At 45.3% G+C, this 21,912-nt stretch overlaps 1 protein-coding gene across 1 annotated transcript in view; it reads left to right on the forward strand.

Annotated features, from left to right (window-relative positions):
- The window catches only part of MDGA2 (MAM domain containing glycosylphosphatidylinositol anchor 2), a 403,898-nt gene extending 385,600 nt beyond the window's left edge, over positions 1-18,298 (forward strand). The window contains exons 13-17 of the mRNA XM_086613247.1: positions 3,441-3,596; positions 4,697-4,855; positions 11,371-11,501; positions 17,367-17,472; positions 18,210-18,298. Of these exons, the coding sequence (XP_086469373.1) occupies positions 3,441-3,596; positions 4,697-4,855; positions 11,371-11,501; positions 17,367-17,472; positions 18,210-18,298 (641 nt within the window). The remainder of the gene's footprint in view (positions 1-3,440; positions 3,597-4,696; positions 4,856-11,370; positions 11,502-17,366; positions 17,473-18,209) is intronic.
- The last annotated feature ends 3,614 nt before the right edge of the window (positions 18,299-21,912 follow it).

Consider the following 21,912-nt stretch of genomic DNA (forward strand, 5'->3'; position numbering starts at 1 on the left):
ATTTTGTTTACACAATGGTGAATGAAGAGTAAGAGCTGTATTCAACTGAGACAAGATATCTGTATTGGAAACTGAAGTCACGTTCTTCCTGCTTCAATTCTGGAATAATCACATGACAAAAGTCCTTCCTTTTTGTGAAATTTCTGCAGTGCATAAGCAAGTAGCATCAGATGACTTAAACACTGAGATGTATCACAGATCTACATTTTGTGATGTATCATAGAAATCATTTAATGTAAACCATAAGGATTTCATATCACTTAGTTCAACTAGATGTTACACCTGAACAATGGAAGAGATTAGATGCTGGAGAGTCACATTCAACTTGAATTTTATGGAAACGGATGACAAGAATTCATACTACAATGAAGAGTGTTTCACCTTGAGAACAGTTTCAGAATTTGCCCTAATTGCCCATGAAATTATTAATAACCTGAGTCCAGTTCCAGTGCTGGCATGTGCTTTGACAAAAATTGACCACTATCTATAATGGTAATTGGCAGCACTGTTAGTGCTTTCAGCAGTCCATAGTGGTCTGAGAGGTGTGATGGGCTGGTGCACACGTGGGTGCTGGGGAAGGGCCAGCTGGTCCTCCTGGCACTTGATGTGCCCCATTCATGAACAGGTCGGGAGCATCCAGATCTATTTAAAAGCTCTTACTTCTTGCGTAAGAATACTGAGCTAATCCTGAGGAACTGTTTCCCATTTTTATTCTTCTGTCATTTTTTAAGAAGTGTTTAATGCCAAGAATGTTTTACACTAACCTTTCCCAATGTATTCCAAATGGCAGTCCCATACAACATCGGTGTTTTCCTATTACATAAATGGCAAAGTTTTACTTCTCTTTTTTTGTCTGGCTTGAATATTTTTCTTTTTTTTTTTCTACTTGAAGAAAAACCTTTTGTTCTGCTGATGTGGAATTTCTTAATGAAGCTCTGAGGGCATGGTGTGACATGCAAATGCAGCTTTAAGGTAGTGGAGGGGCAGTGTTAGAAACTGCTGAATGGCTGGAAATGCTTTGTGTTAATTCACTTCGCTGCAGGACTGGATCCGGTAATCAGAAATTTTCTCCTTTAGTTAATGTTTTGCACTTTAATTTTATCACCCTGTGTAGAAGCAGCACCAGTTTTGCTCCAGGAAGGGCTTGCATAAGTGGAGGTGGAAGCCAAATGCACAAAATATGGTGTAAACCAAGCAGATTTGGAGCTCAAATTGTGTAAAAGGTGTTCTTGGAGATGAGAGGCACAGCTGGCGTTTTGTTCGGAGCTCTTCATTTGAGTCCTTGTGTCTTTCAAGAGCTTTGTCAGGGTCTTCTCCTTCTCATCCTGGTCTTCGGGGTAAAGATGGAGGTGTCGGTCTGCATCTGTTCACATGGTTCTCTCTTGAAGGATTTTGGATGTAATCCGCCCATGTGTATTCCTTATGGCCTCGTTCTTTGATTTACTCATCTCTCAGGAAAAAAACCATAATCGGGCCTCTGTTTGTATTTCTTCTTGGCAGTGCTCACGATGGTGCTCCTCCATTGAACGATTGTCTGTATTGCCACTTTTTCATCATTCAAAATTCAAGCTTCAGAAGACCTTGCTTCCAGAAGCAAACCAAGGTGCAAGGTCCTGAAATTGGCTCTCCATCATGCCGATGGTTATCAGTCGTGTTTGCCAGTAAAGGAGCGGTGATTTAGGAAATTAGTCCTCCCGGAGGATCTAAGAAAGTTGATGGATTTATTGAGAAATCAAGTCAACTGCTTGAGGTGCTAATAGCCGAGGACGTTTCCGTGGACTGCATTTTTGTGATAACCTGGTTTTATAGAGAGGTGTTTTATGGTGACTCTTGTGGAGGGGGTACAGTTTGTGTCGCTCTTTGGACGAGCAGAAGCAGAATAAGGAAGACTTGGAAATCACTTCTAATGCACCTTGTGGTTTGGAATGGATTTTTCAAGCCTGCTTTTTCAGTTTGCAGTATTATCTCATTTTAAATAAGTTTCAGACCAGCATCCTTGCTTAGCAGTACATATCCAAGTTAAGCTCCAGGTCCTTCTGTCTTCCCTGATTTACAGTGAATCTCCAGTGGCTTAAGTGGATTTATAGTTCACCGAAACCCCAAACCTGCAAACATTTATATACCTTCTCAGTTTAACACAGATGAATAATCCCATGACGCCTGGTGTTAGAGTTCCTCATAACAATGAATATAAATTGCACCCCTGTGAAGAAGGCATGACACAGTAGGCGTACGGCTGCCTTCTCCCTAGAGAAGAGAGATTTGCTTGTTTTCTCAGATAAATCAATTGACTTTGCTGCAAGAGTAGACTCAGCAGGAACTGTTCATGTGCCTACAATCGAGCTTTTGCACATTTTACTACGTGAGGCCTTATTCTGTTCTGAGATGAAACTGAAAACTGAACCTCGAAGTTTTGGTTTGGTTCCTAAATGTCTGACAGTAGGATTTTATCATCCTACCGTAACCCAGGAGGTGGGATCACTGGACTGGTGTGTCTCCTAGACCTCTGTTTCGTAAAGGGGAGGATCCCAGTAATGCTCTCTGAGGTTCCTGGTGTTTTTATTCTTTAGACTTAAGCTTTTACCACTCAGCCTCATGTATATAACAGAGATCTTAGTGAAAGTCTAGGAGGTGTCTTCTGAACATGATACAGTCACCTGTCCTGTCCATATTTATGGTTAGACTCGATGATCTTACAGGTCTTTTCCAACGTAAATGATTCTATGATACTATATAGGTTCAGACAGATGTAAACCTTACTCCCAGGTATTTGTCTAATTGATTATGATAATTGATGGGTCTCGTTGCTTTTCCTGAGCAATCTGTTCATGTGCTTCACTGTCCTGATTTTTAGAGATTTTCTTCACGTCTTCCCTGAAGCTCCTCTGTTCTCATTTTAGCCATTACTTGCTTTCCCATCCCTGCTGAAAACCAAGACTACTTTAGGAGATGTCACTTGGAGATAATGTTTTCATTTTGAAGAGCTATTATCCTTTTTTCCTTAATGTTCTTATCCCTAAACCAAAATAACCCACTTCTTAGGGTTTTTACCCCCCATAGTTCATGTTTTATGGACGTGCTGCATGTTCTTCAAAACTTTTTAGAAATGCTAGCTGGGTAAGAAGAGACAATATCTCTAAGGGCAGTTGTATACATGTGAATTTGTGAGGACGAGCTATACAATAAGACTTGAATATAATTTCAAGTAACACCGACACAGATTGAGGACTATGATTTTTTTTTTTCATTGAGATTACTGCGAAAGAAAACATACACTAAACACTAGAGACTGACGTAAAACAAATGTACATCCATTTTCCAGTGCTGTTAATAAGCATCATCCCACAACGTGTTTGCTGTAATTGCCGAGTACTTTGACAGAGAAGCAAAGGATGAATAGTTCCAGCCACTAAATTTCTGCTCGTTTTCTGCCTTGGCAGGAGAGTTCCACTGTGGGTTCGAGGATGGCAACATTTGCCTTTTCACTCAAGACGACACAGACAATTTCGACTGGACGAAACAAAGCACTGCCACTAGAGACACAAAGTATACCCCCAACACGGGGCCAAACGCGGATCGGACTGGCTCCAAGGAAGGTAAGCTCCAGCTGTGGAGGGGACTGGGAGCTCTGCTGCTCCGTTGGGATGAGGGACCTGTCCAGGACAGCCAATTCAGCCAGCTACGTCATTTTTCCTAATCATACCAAGAACAAGCATACTTCAAGGACTTCTAAAAGAAATTGGCAGTGCTGAGACGCGCGGCTGGTCCCAAAGCACCACCCACTAACGGTGCCATTAACCACCTTGTAGTGTTTCCGTTGTGCCATTCTCGAAGCGATTGCTTTCACGTTACACTCTAGTGGGGAAACATTCTGGCACGTCTTGAAATAGTCTTCTGGTTTATGTCGTTGAAATTCTGACTTGGACTCTCTCAGACTGTCACAATGAGAATTTTTTTTTTTTTTTTGCCCCGTTTTTACTTTGAGTGTTGCTCAAATGTGTAATTTTCAATCTGCTACCCCGGTTGACAGAAGCGTGCCATCTTGGCTGCAGTGCATATTTGCATTTGAAAAGTCAGCCATATTGTGCTGAATTTATCAAGTACTGCAGTAACTCATGCTATTTTATTGTAAACCCCCTGCTTGCGCTACCGAAGGGGAGAAAAATCACACTGCATTGTGTCTGCTTGGTCGGATTAAGTAAATACTCTCTCTGTTGTTGGCACAGTCCAGGATAAGAATAAATTAATATTGTCTTCTTGCACGGAAGTGAGCTTTCAAACACGTGATTGACAAAGTGTTCCTTGAAAGGTTTCCATCAAGATGTTTTCCCTTTATTTTACAAGTCCTCCCCACTCACGGTTCATAGGAACAAACTGCAACCTTGAGACTGAAGTGTGAACCCCGTCATAAAGGTTTTTTCTTTTCTTGTGCATATACAACGTTACATCGATTTGAAGTTATTCACGAGTACTGACCTGCTAGCCCTGGTTTTACACTTGGTAGAAAACAGGTCTTTGAAGCAGTTGTGGAAAACACATGGGCTTAATGCAGAGGAGACATGTCCCAGAAACCATGGTGATGGCAGATGAATGTGAAAATTAATCAAGATGCTTGATGTCCTCGTGCCTTCCTGCATGTATGCGTGTTGGATTTTGAAGACTGCAACCTAACAATTTCCATTTGGACTTCCCCCAGGTTTCTACATGTACATTGAGACGTCCCGCCCCAGGCTGGAAGGAGAAAAGGCCAGACTTGTTAGCCCTGTTTTCAGTGTCGCTCCAAAAAACCCGTACGGAGCTACGAACACAGCCTATTGTTTTAGCTTCTACTATCACATGTATGGACAACACATAGGTGAGAGAAAGCCAATGACCCTGTCTTTTCACTTTAGCAGAAATAGCAGCTGGAATGTCCACTCATATGAAGGAAAAGCACTTGAGGACTGCCAACACCTGCAAGGGGCGGTTGCAACCAAAGCTAGCAAGAGAGGTGCCTGATAGCATCCTAATTGCTGTAAAACTGTGGTTTCCACTAACGAGCACACTAGCAGGAGCCCTTCTTACAGCTGGGACGTGTTTTGTGGATGTGTGAGGTTTGGGGCATGAGAACTTTAGAGTGTGGAAACAGAAAAAGTGGTATTTGCAAGGATTTTGCCTGATACTAACGTGGTGGTTTGAGTCGCTCCTCACTAGGTTTAGGATCAAGCGATGAGCAGCAGCACTCCTCACGTGCTGGCACAGCCTGTGTGCAATTTTCCTTTGGAAAAGTCGTGTATATTTTCGAGGTCTACCTGTAAATCTGTTTTTAGTCACAGCTCTTTCAACACCTGCGTTTAACTTCTTTGCGTAGAGTGAAAAAAAGACGTGGGAAAATATAAAAGTATAAATGATAGACAGCTGGTTTTTATAAATCCTGTAAATCCCCGTGGGGTGCTCGGCACTTACCGGTGTGTCAAGAGGCTTTCCAGTGCCAAGCTGACCTGACTTGATGTATTTTTATATATATTTCAAGGGCAAGCACATCCTCACAATGCATTCTGGTGGTGGCTTCGGAAAACCTTCGCCTGCCCCCAGGCAGAGTTCAGGTTTTAAATAGAGCAGACAAGTTCACTTAGGTTTTTTGTTAGTTGTCTCCGCAGTGCGAGCACATGAATTCAGCCCCAGGTCTAAGTTCTCCTGGCTCTGTGTTGTAGCAGGAGCTTGGCCATTTATTGGAAGGAAACGACTGAGCTGTGCTTAATGAAAAAAAATATAACCTGCCCTAGGTGGTCGTATACCAGACTATTTCTGGTACATGACAGTGAAGAGCAAAGTTACAAACAGAAAGGGTCAAAGAGGTTCTCTGGAATACCTTAAGGTTGGGATAAATCATAAGAAAAACAGCCACTGAGCCTGATGTCTGTCCACAAAACAGTGACCTCTCGTTGGTGCAGTTTTGGGTGTTCTCCTGGGCTGCCTTCTCAGCGAGTGTCTGCGTCCTTGGATTTTCGCTGGGATCGCCCTTCCTGTTTGTGTGTCATCTCTGGAGTTGACATGTGTACTGCTGGCTAACGAAGGAGCTGATCCACGGGTGGAGGTGGTGATGGTGATGATTAGGGGTGACAGTTACACAGGATTTCTTCATGGCAATGTGGACACCTAGTTGTTGAAAACCGAAATTGCTTGATACCACTTTTGTTCCTTAGTGTTAAAAAATATCGTTAGCATCATTTCAGCTAATGTTCAAAAAGGATCTACCTTTGAATAGCTTTGTACAAAATTACATATTATTCTGTCTTTAAAGAGGAGACTGGCAGAAAAATAGTAAATTAATGGCATTAGCCATGCGTTTAAATGCACGCTCATACACGTCTACTAAATTCAAAATTTTAATTCCTCATAAGGACAAAACGTTATGAACCATATGAGAACGCCACATGCATACAAGAAAAAAATTATGAAATCAGCAAATATGTACCATTTGAGTTGTCGGATGTGAACTCTGTCACTGAAATTGTTCACACGAGGACAGTGAAAAGAAAAACCTAACGAGTGATGAAATTGTAAGACGTCAATGATTTAAGCACAGGATTGTTGTATGGATACTCATATTGATGAGGTAACTACTTGAACAAGTTTTTAAAGATTTTTGGTCTTGGAAATTACTTTGGGTTAGGAAAGGGGTTATTACAACACAATGATTTGCCCAAAGAAATCAAACCTTATCACGATGCAGTGTTTCAGATGATGCGCCCTTGTGTTAAGGATGGCCACCAGCCTCCTGGGCTGCATTGGACAGAGCGTGGCCAGTAGGTCAAGGGAGGACGTCCTTCCCCTCTTCTCATCACTGGAGAGACACAGCTAGGGTGCTGAGTCCAGTGCTGGACCCCCAGTAGAAGAGAGATATGGGCTTACTGGAGAGAGTCCAGCTCAGGGCCACAAATGCGATGAAGGGACTGGAGCATCTCTCATGAGGACAGACTGAGAGAGCTGGGACTGCTCAGCCTGGAGAGGAGAAGGCTCTGGGGGATCTCATGAGTGTATATGAATACCTGAAGGGAGAGCATAAAGAACATGGAGCCCAGAGATGCTCAGGAACAGGATGAGATGCAATGGGCACAAACTAAAATTGAGGCAATTCTGTTTAAACATGAGAAATTTTTTTTTTTTTTTAACTGTGAAGGCAGTCAAACACTGGCACAGGTTGCCCAGAGAGGTTGTAGAGTCTCTGTCCTTGGACATATCCAAAATCTGATTGCACATGGACCTGGGCAACCTGCTGTAATCTACCATGGTTTGAGCATGGGGCAATCTCCAGAGGTGCCTCCGACCTCAACAGTTCTGTGGGAAACATTTAATTAGTAATATTCTTTTTTTCAGAAGAGTTGCATTTTATTAAGGATTAATCCCCTGTGGATAATTCTAAATCTTATTGCTGAAACAGATTGACTGTTTTATCACAAGCTGTTAGAAGCCTTGACCTTTCACCACTGTTCAGGAATTTGCAGCCAACGTATGGAAGGTGCTTCTTAGTCCCATTTGGGAAGGAGCACTGCCAGTCAGGGCAGCTAGGGACTGTAATGTGCACTGCCAGCTCATGGATTCCTTCACAAGAGCAGGATAGGAGCTGCTGGCTGAGACTTCGTGTATGATCTCTGTCCTGTAGGATCTTTTTTTTGAATAACCGTGAGCTGCAGATTCTTGACTTGACTTCATTGAAAACTGGAAGAGTCTTTCGGGGGAGTTGGGCTTACATACATTCCAGCTTTTTCCTTCCTTGGAGCTGTGGACAGTGTGCTCAGAGAAGATGCGTGGCCATTAACCTTTGATTTTTTCATCCAGAGTGCTGCAGCGTTGTTTAGCAGACTTTGGTGCATTTCCACTGGGTTGTTTTCTTCTCCCTAGTTGTCCATGTCCATAAGATTTCCAAGCAGTGTTAGGGTTGTTATTCCCATGGCTCAGGGGCAAAGTACTTTGTTTGCAAAACAAACAGTTTTGGTGCTCATCAAAACGTTTCTGCATTTCCGACAAGGTTTTGAAGGATCCCTAATAAAACGGAAAGTCATCTTGGAATGATGCTCTGTTGGTGGTGTGGAGGCTTAGGAGAAAAGATACTTCATCCTCCGTTGGTAAAAATGAGTGACCCCAGTGATACCAATTTGAGAATATGCCTGTTGCATTATATTGAAAAAAAAATCAGCCCACCAGGTTATCCAGCTCAGCCTCTCTGCCTGCTGTTGAGGTCTTTGGTGTCTCTGGAGAAGAGGCTGAGGATTTCTGTGGCGATAAAGAGAGGTGCTTGGGAATCTTCTCAGAGAGCAGAGGACAGATCTGAGATTAGCACTTACGCTACAGCACAGCTCTAACGAGATAAACAAGGACCTGCATCCCATGCCATGACAATCAGATTCCAAAAGATAAAGCGTTTCTTTACCTGAAATAGATGGCTCTTCCTCACAAGTCAAGTTGTAATTCCTGACAGACCACGCAGGGGTAGCTCTGAGAGTGCTGGCTGCTGGAGAAGCTGCATGCACGTCACTCCACACCCTTCCAAAGGAGAAGGTAGATTATCCCTAAAGCATAAGAGAAATACAAGTTCCCATTACTTGATTTGCAGCAAACAATAAGCTATTGTTGGGGAAGAAGAAAATGAAGAGTCACTGCCCTTACTGTGTCTCTACATAGAGAGAGAAATAGGTTGTAGTTCCGTCATAGCTGTCACCATCTTTTAAAACAATCTGTATTTCGGATTTTTCCATCTACACCCCAAAACGGGGCATTTCTAATTAACACTCCAGGAACGATCATTTTTCTTGTCATCAGAGAGCCATCACAGCGCAGAAAGTGGAAGCAGAAGGTGCTGTCAGAGCATGCTGGGGAAGCTGTTGGTGTAAGATTTCAGCGATGTTTTGGGCAGCTGTGTCCATATCTAGCAGTGAGGGACAGGCAGGTACTTCCATACTAACCAACATGCTGGGCAACAGCTGAGCATGAATGGCTATTTTGTATTTTAGGCTGCTATCATTATGGCATTAACTCGAAGAAATTATGTGACACAGAGAGGCTGAGTATGTGATGACCAATCTTAAATCTCTGCTGCCTCAACAGTGATGGAATTCCATGCTTTTCCTACTTAAATTATTTAGTTATTCCAAACAGCCCTGCGGTAATAGCTCTATCAGCCTGCACAAACAGGTGGAATAATTAGCTGTTCATCCCTTGCTTGATATGGGCGTTGATTTTTGTCTTTTAGAAAAATAACATTGTGTATAACTCTGTTTTATAACCAGAGGTAGTCTTGTCTAAGACCTCACCTTTTTTCAGACTGGAGACCCAGTACAGTCATAGAATCATAGAATCATAGAATCATAGAATGGTTAGGGCTGGAAGGGACCTTCAAAGGTCATCTAGTCCAACCCCCCTGCAAGGAACAGGGATATCTCCAACTAGATCAGGTTGCTCAGGGCCTCATCCAACCTGGCCTTGAACGTCTCCAGGGATGGAGCATCCACCACCTCTCTGGGCAACCTGTTCCAGTGTTCTACAACTCTCATGGTAAAAAATTTTTTCCTAATATCCAAAAAGTCACTGAAAAAAGTCTTGGAGAGAAGCAAGGGAAGTGAGGACGGGTGTAGCTGAATAACATAAGCCTTGCCCAAGAGCTGTTGTGGCTGTTTGGAAGAGGGCTGAGGCTGGGCAGCCCTGCACAGCCCCACGACGTTCTAGGGGGGTGCTTCAGGGAACCCCCCTGAGCGTTCCCCTTCTTTCAAGCCCTTTCTGCGTCAGGTCTTTTTGTTTTACCCAGTAGCATACGTGTAGGCAGAGATGGACTATCCTTGGTAAAAGCCATGATTCCTTTGTGCTGGTTCTGCATCCTCCCTTGCATTTGGAAAATCAAATTCTGCGGTGGGAGGCAGGTGGGAGATGCGGTGCCACCCAGTCGCGCCGGCGAGCATCGCTTCCCCCACCTCCTCCAAAGAAGATGTGTGGCCTCGTTCTGGGCACCCCGGTAAAACAGCCATGATGAGAATATTTGCTGCTCCATTACACGTTTAGCTTTATGTTTTTCAAGGCAGTGAGTTTTGCTGTTGCTGGAAGTAAGAACTTTTTATTCGCAGGAGCTGAGTCACTGTGCAGCTGCCTCAAATCTGAGAGGTTTCATTGCAAGTATGATTTGTACGAGCTTCCCAGCTGCCATTCCAAACTCACCCAAGAAAAAGTGGTCTTGCTTAAACCTGACTGTCTGAACTTTCTCAAATGAAGGCAAGGGCAACAATTTACGTAGTGCAAAGAGACACCACTGCCCCACACCTCTGCAAATAACAGCGGTGAGCCAGAAGGAACAAAATCTCCAAACAATGTGAATTACTGAACCCTGCTAAATGAAGTTCATGCATTTGCTATCTCTTGGTGCACCAAGACAGTTTGGCTTCTGTTGGTGGTCTGAGACAGGGGTGTTGATGGGAGAGAAGGGCTGCCAAATGCAAACCATCTGTTACCTATTGCAAATAATGTCTGGGCTGGAACCAGTAACTTGATGGGTGGTGGTGGGGAAAGACCAAGGGCTGCGGGATTTTTCTCCACAATGAGGGACAAGGTTTTTTCGAAGGTTTCCAACTGAAAGAGGGGAGATTTAGATTGGATAGAAGAAAGAAATTTTTCACTCTGAGGGTGGTGAGGCACTGGAACAGATTGCCCAGAGAAGTTGTGGATGCCTCATCCCTGGAAGTGTTCAAGGCCAAGTTGGATGAGACTTTGAGCAACCTGGTGTAGTGGAGGGTGTCCCTGCCCATGGCAGGGGGGTTGGAACTGGATCATCTTTGAGATTCCTTCCAACCCAAACCATTCTATGATTCTATGATTATTTGAACTTAAAGGATTATGTTGTTCTTCAGAGATACTCCTTACTAGTAGCCAGGGCATCACATCTGTCTCTGAGATGGATTTGCCAGGCTCTGTGGCACTCCATTAGAAGCTGGACAGTCTCTATGAGCGTGGGCTAAGTGTAAGGCAGCCAAGCTGCTTATTTACCCTTGGGTTAGGAGGTTGTTTGCACTAAAGCACAGAAAACTCTGTTTTACCCATCTCCCCCTGGGAAGCCTGGTGTCCTTCTGAGCTACAGGGAGCAATGGGTGCAACTGCCTGCAACAGGGAGCACACTCTGTGCACGCTCCGTTTGCCTCCGCTGTGGGTTCACATCTCCAGTTCATGGTGTTCCCGAGTTTAAAGTTTTCAAATATAAGACAAGAAACTCTCCACATCCATCCAGACCTAGCAGAGGCCCATGAAACACGGGAAGGGGGATGAGCAGGGGACTGCTGCTATTCCCAGCTCAGCATCTCCGCTCCATCAGAGCGCCCAACCAATTCCAGCTCTCCCCCTCTCTTCTAGGAAGCTTGAACGTTTACCTGCGGTTGAAGGGTCAGACCGCCATAGAGAACCCGTTGTGGTCTTCGAGTGGAAATAAGGGGCAGCACTGGAACCAAGCCCGCGTTAACATCAACCCCCCGACTTCATTCCAGGTAACGGCGTGTGCTTCGCACAGCGGGATCGGGAATATTGGGTTTTTGGAGGGGTGGGCCTGTGTACGCTGACCCTTTCCTTCTGACACAGGGTTTCACAGCTTCATTTCAGCTCTGGAAGCTGCTTTCTGGGCAGATAATTGCGTTCCTTGCTTTAAATAGGTGAGCACCACGGAGCTTAACAACGCACACTTTAACGGCAGAGCAGCAGCTCTTTGCTGAAGACAAAATGTCTTTTAGTTTGCAGAAGACGCTGTTTGCTGATATAAAATGTTGGGGTGGTTTTCTTTCAGATTAGCAACTGGAATACAAAATTGCTTCCTGTGGAAAAATTATTTAGAGTCCGTGGTGTAGTGACTATGTTGGAGGTCTCTTGAAACACACGCGTTTTCGGCAGAAAAAGGAGTGATCTCTGAGAGTTTGCTGGAAGGTGCCAAAGCAGCGGCGCTGCTGGTACGGCGGAGCCGCACGCCTCGGTCAGCGGCCGTGTGCGAGTCAGGACAGGTTTTCCACACGTTTCATTTTTGGTTTGGCAGCGAGATGCTGGTAGACTGTTATGGACAGTTCTCGTTCACGCTGTGAGCTGTTTGTAACTGGAACGGACCCAAAAAGGAGGCAGCTGCCACAAGGAAGCCCTCGTGTTTGAGGCTGGGAGCATCGGTGTGGAAGATGGGAGTCATGAGCTGTACCCTGTGGTGCAATGTTCTCCGGGCTCCTCTGTCCCATCTCCGTAACCTCCGGGTCCCCTGTGGGGGATAATAGCTTTTGGGAAAAACAGCCGTTGAATGCAAGTCAAAACTGCTGTCTTAAGCGTGCAGATTGGGATTCACTGTTTGAGTAATTATTGATCCTGACCCTTTGGTTTTGTTCCCATGCATGAGGGGCAATGATGGAAGAGAAATGATTTGGCGTGTGTGATCGCAGAAGCGTTGCACGAGGGGAAATGAGAGATAAATTGAAGGAGAGATGCAGAGTATAGCGTTCCATGATGTCTGAGCAGGACAAAGTGGCAGAATTTGGTAAAAAAAGGCAGAGCAGAGGGATACGAGTGTTGAAATAGATTTAGAGCATGGGGCAAAGTACAAGGGAGCTGACTGGAGTGGGTAAGTTTTGCATTGGTGAAGTCAGGATGAATCCAAGAAATACGAATAGTGAAGTATTCAAGGCCAGGTTGGATGAGGCTTTGAGCAACCTGACCTAGGGGAAGGTGTCCCTGCCCATGGCAGGGGGGTTGGAACTAGATGATCTTGAAGGTCCCTTCCAACCCAAACCATTCTGTGATTATATAAGTATAAAAGAACGATTTAGTATCTGAACATGACTGGTACGGGGAGAGAAGAGAAGGCTGGGGAAGCTACAACTGAAGTGATCACAGTTGTGTCTGAGAGGGATTCCTGAGACCTGGGACAGGCTTTGGCAGAGGCAGGGGAAGAACGAGGACATCAGCTCTGGGCAGAGAGATGCAAAGGATTTGGCACCAGCAATGCAGAGAAGTGAAGGAGGGTGATGGGTACAAACCTGGGGTCATCTCATCAGCATGGCGAGGTAGGCGTACGTTTGGGTGGAAGAGCCAGCTGAGGTGTCTGCCTTGCATGGGGTCAGCTGGGGTGAGGCACTGGCAGAGCAGCCAGCAGCTCCCAGTACCCGGGGTGCTGCTTTCGCCGTGGAGCCTGAGCATCAGCCCTTGCACGGGGCCCTGTTGCTTTCAGAAAAGTTACAGGGGTCACTTCTGCCACTGGTGCACCTCACTCCCGTTGCTTTGAAACCACATTCACTGGTGCCACTAGCTGGTCCACAGAATGGAAGCTCCTCTGCTTGGCTGTTTTTCACCTTTTACATTGTTGTGTTTAAAGGCTTCAGCATAAAATGAATGTAAAGCCATGAAGCTCTCCACAAATATAACAAATAAATGTCAGAGTGGTTGGAACCTTAAATTACGTTTTTAGCAGCTCTTGCATTGAGCAAACTTTATTTTCCATTTAGGAGTCTAAGTAGGAAGACATACAAACCTCCCAGTTAAATTTAAGGAGAGTGAATTGAAGGGAGTCTTTGCAGTAAAACAGTACACTGACACAGAAATTAAAACTTTTTATAGGTTAATTTATATGAGTAAAAGTGCAGCCCAGATTTGTATTATACCTTCCTAGCCCCGTGATATATGGCAAAGCTTCTGTCGTGAAGAACTGAGAGGACTACAGTGCTTTGAATCAGAAAAACTATTGCATGAAAGGTATCTCAGTAAGATATTAACTTAGTAAGTATTTTTTTGAAGAATAAACACCAAAAAAAAAAAGAGCATGTGGAAGTGATGCATTGCACTCTGTCATCTAGGCTGCCCCGGGAGGTGGTTGAGTCCCCATCCCTGGATGTGTTTAAGAATAGGGTGGATGATCTACCTGGGGATATGGTTTAATGGGGATTAGGGACGGTTGGACTGGATGATCTCTAAGGTCTTTTCCAACCTAGAAATCTATGAAATCTACGAAATCTAGGAAGGTGTCAGTCTTACTTTGGATTTGAGCACGAGCACTGCCACCACCTTCAGCTACGCTTTCCTTGACACCTTCTTGTGTCAAAGACATTTTTTGAAAAAGAGGGGTTTTTTTTTGGCATTGAGAGGCTGATCTACCCTTGAGTGAGTGACCCAGCTGGACTACTGAGATTTTCAGCCCCTTACAGCACGTGTGAGGGGCTTCTGCTATCGTCATCGTGCTGTCCAGCTAGGGACGTTCATGAGGCTCCTCTCTACTTCTTAGTAGGAGGCTGGTCAGGAAGGTAAAATCTGTCTGAAATCCTGTTGAAGAAGCACAAGCTGAACCCCTCGGAGACACTGGGGATAGCTCTGGAGGCACTACGTGGGCTCATTTCCTTTGCTAAGAGAGCAGAGTGGCCTTTGCCCCTCTGTTCTTCAGCCAAATGTGATATTTTTAACAACAGCTTTGTAAAGGCACGGAGGCGCAGATAAGAGGTTTTTTGGGATGCTGATAGGGGATTCTGATCCCCTGGCACCTCCTGCGAGTCGCCGTGGGCTGGGTCGTGCCCCGTGCCTCGCCAACGCTCGTCCGCGGTGGTGCGTTCTGCGCGTGGGGCCAAGCTGGCTAACAGCAGCCCGGCTCCGGGGCCGTGAAACACGCTGCCAAATGCAGATTTTAGTTAAATGCTGGCCGTTGTATTTGTTTAGAGTCCTTTTGTCTGGAAACAGTGTTTTTCATTATCAGGAAAGATTTGACTTTAAACCCCGGTGACTGGTTATACGCCTGCTGCCAAGGAGCAGGAGGGCAAGCTGGGCTTTGAGGGGGGAAGAGAAGACCCTTTCCTCTCCAGCTGAATCCTTCCCATCGTCAGAGGTAGAGTGGAAAAATTGTCAGAGGGATAATTACTTGAGACGCTGTTTTCAGACAACAGGGTAAATTATGGAAAAACTTACTGTTTTCCCAATTACGGTTCCCTGTTGCATTAATACCCACCTTGTTATAGTAATTAACCTACTGCATCGCACTGCAATAAAATACCGATGGATTTTCCCGCCCCAGATGCACAGCTTTCATGTTTATTTAGCACTCCCAGCTTAGGGAGCGCTCCCAGTGCTGCCTGGATTAGGATGCCCCAGGCAGGCTGTAAATACATGCCGTACATTTTAAGCCTACTGCTGCAGGGTCAGGCACCCACTGGGGATGCTCAGCTTGGCAGAAGGACAGGATGTGCCTGGCCAAGGCCAAGGGACCTCCACGGAAAGGCAGAGTGGAAAATTAGAATCATAGAATGATTTGGGTTGGAAGGGACCTTAAAGACCATCTAGTTCCAACCCCCCTGCCATGGGCAGGGACACCCTCCACTACACCAGGTTGCCCAAAGCCTCATCCAACCTGGCCTTGGACACTGCCAGGGATGGGGCAGCCACAAAATTGCCTGTGCAATGCGATGTCCGGTGGCATCGTGGACCGTTGTGGTACAATCCTTGGGTGATACGCATCCAGCTGGACTTGCTACTGGACCTCTGTCATTTACAGGGTCACCTTCTGCTGCCCAGAGTGTTTACTCCTCATGTATAATGAAAGGTGTTCATTTCAAACGAGCAGCTCTGGTTGAACCGGATTAATGAGCAAAGAAACGTCGGAAGCTGCCAATGGAAGAGGCTCAGATTTCCTGCTGAAATCAATGACAACAGAGAGAGCCCATCCGAGTGCCCCAGACATCTCCCTGATGCAGTTCGATCATTATGAAGTGTAATTTAAGTGTTTTGCTCCAGATGGAATTAATATTTTTTTTTTTTCGGATTGACTCTACCCCCAAGAGTTAATGTCTCCATTAGTGCCACAGCGTGCCCTTATAAAATTCATTGAATTTCATGCATATATTGTTGCAGATTAAAGTTAAAAAACTTGTCATCTAAGTTAACGGAAAATATTTCAAAGGACTGAGGGGCGGGGGGAAAGGGAGAGGAGCAATAACCGTGCAAACGGTGCTGCTTGGGAAATATGTTCCTTACATAATTCCTTCATCTCTTTAGAAAGGCTTTGAAGTTTTCCAGTGAATAAATTTCTCGCAACGCTGAGTGAGACCACCCTTCTGCAGAGCTAATTAAGCGGCAGCGTGGCAGGACAGCATCACATCGGGTTTGGGGAAGGAGAGCAGATAACTTTGTTTCTTTGGTACAACAGTAATCCATAGCTAATAAGGGACATTATGACAAATAACATTACTGACTTTGCAACAAGCCACCCTTCTCCATACAGGCACCGTTTCCTTTCCCAGCTGTAGCACTTGGGGTTTCAGACTAGGGATATTTGACAGAAAGTGATTAATAGGACCTTGAAGTCACAGGCATCCGTTTAGCAGAGGTTAAAGCCTTAAAGAGGAATAATATCCCTGTCCTGACCCTCTCTGTGGTAAAACACGTCACAATGTCCTCTGATAAATATAAAAGCATTCCTAGAAAGGATGGAAGCTTCTAGACATGACGATTTGACTTTCAAAGGGGCCACTAAAGGAGCCACTAAAAGAGGCAGGAGAAAAGCATCATCATGGCAGGAGACCTAGGAGGTGAAAATCCACCAAGGTGATCACAGGAGATCACTGTGGGACCTCAGGGAATCTGAATCACAGGTGGTCCCTTCCTGACCCCTTGAGATAGAGCCTTGCATTAGAGGTGAAGGGACACCAACTGGCTCCTGACAGGTTTCTCCCAAGCTTTCGTGGGCCAGGGGAAGGTTGCAGGGGAGCAGCTCCTGTCCTCCTCCTGTCTGCAGGGAAGTGCCACTGGGTGCAGACAAGGGAGCCCAGGGTAGGAGTTGGGGTGGGAGAGACTGGTTGGGCCACCTTCAAGAGCCAGAAACCTCATTTTTCTGCAGAGTTTTTCTGGCTCCTGTGTGTTTTCATGCAGCCCGTGGTCAAGAGGATGCTCAGTCCTTCAGCATGTCGCAGGTGCTGTTCTTCAAGCTGTGCCGCTGCCACTCGCTTCAGGTGGCGGAAGTTTCTGGGGAAAACACCCCAAATCTCTTTAAAACCTTTCCTCCATTTAATCCTGCTCTTTGCTCTGGGAATATCCTACTTACACAAGTACACACGTTACAGTTGCCATAGTGGTGAAGCTGCCCTGGAGCCACCAGGTAGACCAGGCAGACAACTAGCAGCTCTGATATTTGTCAGCTCATTCTGCAGAGTAAAAGCCTCCACAGCTCACACATCCTCTGTGTTCACTTTACAAGTCTGTGTGATCTTGGTTGTGTTTTTTTTGCACTGTAGAAAGGGTTTGTAAATTATTCCAAGCCCATCCATGTAGGTTAATGTGGTGCAAAACGCAACTGAACGTTTTCTGTTCGTCACCCTCTGATCTGCTTCTTTATTTTTATTTTTTTTTTGCAGCTTATATTTGAAGGGATCCGGGGCCCCGGCATCGAAGGTGATATTGCTATTGATGATGTATCAATTGTGGAAGGAGAGTGTATGAAATCAGACCAACCCGCCAACAGTAAGTGGCTCTTCCACACGTGGGGGAGAACAAATTGCTTCTCGTGGTCATAAATTTGAGACACCTTCCAGAAGGGATTTTCTCCAGGAGAACAATATATTGTTTGGTTCGGTTGGAGAGGCTTGAAGTGAAACTTTTTCCTTGGAAGCAAGCTCTGGAGTCACAGTGCCTTTGTTCAGATGGTGGTTTAGCAGAGATGCCAGTGGAAGGCTGACGGGCTTTAGGCAGAGGTGAAAAGCAGTGGGCTGCTCTCCACAGTGGGGCTGTGATTCCAGATGGGTGGACAGATAAAACAACATTAAAAAAATGTTCAGGGGATATAAACGACATGAAATTAATGAATATCAGTGTTGTGATTCCCTGTGGACCTTGTTTCATCCCTCCACCCCCACGAGTACGTTACAATACAGACCTTAACTACACAGCCAGGTGGTTTTTTAATCTCAGCATCTCCTGCCTCATTGGCAGCACTGTTCTCGTCCCCTCTTTGTAGGAGGTGACCTTGCAGAGCACTGTCCCTACAGAGACCAGGGCTCTGCCAGGGCACGTCGGTGGCGCTCGGTGTGACAAGCGGAGATGGCCAGGGTGAGCAGCACCCCGTTGTCCACCCCGGCTGCCTCCGCCTTGGTGTGCAGGACAGGTTATGGTGGCTGAGCCCGTTGTCTTCTAAGGCTTGTAGCAATGCTGACTGTGTCTGGGCAGCTCTTTAATTCTACTTTTCTCCCCCCTTTTTGTAGATTTACGATCAGGTGCTGTTGGGACATTAGCGCATATACGACTTACCCCAGTTATCATCCTCATGTCTGTCTTAAGTCATCAGAGGTGACCTTATCCTGGCAGAGGCTACAAAAGATTCACCAGGCACTGGCATGAAGAAAGAGTCTTTGTAAAATGGACATTTAAAAACAAACTACCAAAGATTCCTCCACTGACTGACTCGAAAGTTAAATAAATACATACATAAATAAATAAATAAAAGATTAAAAAAAGCACTGGGGACGTAAAAGGCATCACGGCAGTGTGACTCACTATGAACCACGCGTGAGAACGAGATCTGGCCTAAGTAAGGAAGAGACCTTCAGGTGCTTTTGTGGTCAATAATGAATACAGCATCATCTGGTTGAACTCTCGGAAAAGAGCTATAGAAACCCTTGTCAAAGCACAAAGTCATGGCTGGTTTTGTTTCAAATGAATAGTTTGCTTGTTACCATGGAAACCTAATGGCCTGCCAAAAAAAAAAAAAAAAGGAGAGAGAGAGGAAATAAAAAAAAAAAAAAGAGAGAGAGAAACACCTCACTATAAACAGGGTATGTGAAGAGCTGGCATTCATTTTCCCTTCGAGAAGGTTTTTAGTGTAGAGTTAAATAAATGTAGGCCCTTTCTACTTTGGCTGTCACCTCCCCTAGAGAATAACCCGGAGTCAGAGCTGTTTTAAGACATTTCTGTTTCATTTCTCATGGCTATGCTCGATATAACTGTATGCTGTCTCCTCTTGCATGCATTACTATCCAGGATGTGCGACCTGGGCTTACATATGACACAGGCTTCTCGGAGTTTGCTCGCGGCCACTCCAGCACCCCTGTCCCCTCCCCAACTGAGTCATCCGTTCCAACGAAGTGAAGAAACCAAACCACCGTCTTTTATAAATTGCCATGGAAACCAAGTGCCTTCAATGAAACAAGCCTGATGAAAACAAAGCGAAATAAAAAGAAAGGATAAAAATAAAAAATCGGTAAGAATGATTTCAACGGAGAAGCTTGCACTGCTAAAATGTGGTTTGTGCAAACTCTTTTTCTAAACAAACTACGGAGCCTGGGTGTGCAGACTGCAGGCAAGGAGACGAAGCCGCTTCTGGAGATGGATGGACCTTAAGCTGCTGCGTAAGCCCTTTCGGATGAGATATTTGTTGTTTAAACTTCCAGACAGCCATGGCCTTTCAGCTTATTATCCATTAGAAAATAGCTTCCGTTGGTCCTGGAAATGGGAGCAGCACTCTTTTTTTTTTTGTTGTTGTTGTTGTTATCGTCGTTTTTTTCAGGTGAATCAAGTGGGTCAACCAGAAGAAAAGGTTGTTCAGATGCACTTAGCGCAGAAGGTGGTGAAACACAGGAGTGATTTCCTTTCCTCTGCCCTCCGTGGGCGAGGTGGTGGGCCCCAGCGTCGGCGGGACGGGGAGGCACCCGCGGGGAACGGCGGCGCGTGCCGAGACACCCGGCGAGCCGCGGAGCGCCCTGGGTGCCGTGCCTCTGCCCTGCGGCCAGACTCTGGGCAGGGCACAAAAGATTATTTTGCTATCGTAGCGAAATCGAAAAGTGGGGGGGGGGGGGGGGGGAATAAATCCACTTTTACAACGAAAAAAGAAAAAAAATGAAAGCTGTACAAATGGTTTTGAGCTGCCCGAACACGTACCGTTAGCCAGTCGTTTTTCCACTGCATTGTAAAGTTCCCTTATGACAATTTGAAGACGTTTTTCCTTAAATTATCTCAGCTTTTAACTTCATTTCAAAACAGAAAGACTTTTGTCTAAAGAGGAGTATTATTATTATAATTATTATAATTATTATTATTATTATTCTGTGTTCTCTTGACACCCTAGGATTAAAAAAAAAAACACACACCAGATATGCAAGTAATTGGAGTACAAACATGAAAACAAACAAACAATATAATATTTGCAAATATGAGTATAAAAAGCACAACGAGATGCAGTAAAACAATGACAAGGCTTGATTTTTTTTATTCTGTAGAGAAATGTTTGTGCAAATTCAGTAATTCAACTGAAGAGATAATTTTACAGCTATGTTCAATAAAGCCTCTTTCCAGGTAAGGTATGCCAAGTGGTGCGTGTGTTTGTTGAGCAATGTGCCCGTGCGCCCCGGATGGGTGCCACTGGGATGGATTGGTTTTGCCCCCGGTAAACTGGTGTTTTCTGAAGATATAATGGTCCGTACTGGTGATGCTCAGGGGCTGGAGCTTTCCGAGGACGCTGCCGGCGCCCTGGTTTGTAGGCAGTTCATGGTGTCTGCTTGGAAGATGGTGGGAGCTCTGAGTCTGGATGGACTGTGGGGTTCGACACCCTTAAAAAAAACCCTAAATTTCCCACTGGCAAGCACTGGGTGTTAATTGTGGACGGAGGATCAGGTCAGGTATGGTGAGACCCCGGTGCAGATGTTTGCTTAGGAGGTTGGTGTGTCTCGTAATTCAGGATTCGTGGGAACCCAACCTTCACGTGTATCCTCCCACTGATCTCTCGTGAAAGCCACAGAACTGCGGGATGACAAACCTTCTTCTGCTGGTTTATGACGCCCGATTTCGCTGTCTCCATCAGATGAAACGGGGAATATGAGGAAAAAAAAAAAAGAGTGGAAATCTGTCAGTCATTTTGAAGTGAAACGCGAAGCCTTCTGTTTCCTTTAAAATATTTTCCCGTTTTTCCCTCGAATTTATCCCTTCCAAAAATAGACTCAAAGTAAACTGAAATTTGGATGCCCAGTGATCAGGACAGGCCAGTAGAAGTGTCTTCGAAGGACCAGGCAGAGCTCGGGCTCCAGGGCCAACGGTGGTGGCGTGGTGGGGGCCTCGGTGGGAAGGGAGGATTTGGAAAGTGCCCTGTGATGTCATACTCAGGCAGCTGTGATGAAGGCAGCCTGAAGATAATGAAATGGAGATCACGCTTGCTTGTTTAGATCCCAAGCTAAGACTGCAAACTGAAACCCATGTTTCCTCTTTGTATTTTGTTTTTTCTTTCCCTTGTCCGAGGACCACGTTGAGTTGATAAAGGTTTTCAACTGACAGCCAAAGACCACAGTTGTCTTCTTTCAGGGCAGGATAATCTGTCCTGAGAAGCCTGGGTCTTTGTGTGAAAGGAAATTCATTTCCCATGCCCATTTCAATTTTACTCCACTTGGGTGCAGAAGAAGGTGTAAGAACAAGGGGGTTTCTCTTTCAGGTGTTGATTTAGTAGTGTAAACTTCCTTTACATTCCTAATGTGAGCTGTTGACAAGGCAATGGGATTTTACTTTGTCTGGGCCATGAGCAAGAAGTACAAACTGAGATATGTATTTCCTAGTCTTGAGTGAGAGAAGCCTTCCAGTACCTAAAGGGGGACCTACAGGAAAGCTGGAGAGGGACTTTTTACAAGGGCATGTAGTGATAGGACAAGGGGCAATGGATTTAAACTGAAAGAGGGCAGATTTCGATTGGATAGAAGGAAGAAATTCTTCACTCAGAAGGTGGTGAGGCACTGGCACAGGTTGCCCAGAGAAGTTGTAGATGCCCCATCCCTGGAAGTGTTCAAGGCCAGATTGGATGAGGCTTTGAGCAACCTGGTGTAGTGGAGGGTGTCCCTGCCCATGGCAGGGGGTTTGGAACTGGATGATCTTTGAGGTCCCTTCCAACCCAAACCATTCTATGATTCTATGATTTTTTTTCTTTTCTTG

This window comes from Tauraco erythrolophus, chromosome 6, assembly GCF_009769465.1.
Source record: "Tauraco erythrolophus isolate bTauEry1 chromosome 6, bTauEry1.pri, whole genome shotgun sequence".
NCBI lineage: Eukaryota > Metazoa > Chordata > Aves > Musophagiformes > Musophagidae > Tauraco > Tauraco erythrolophus.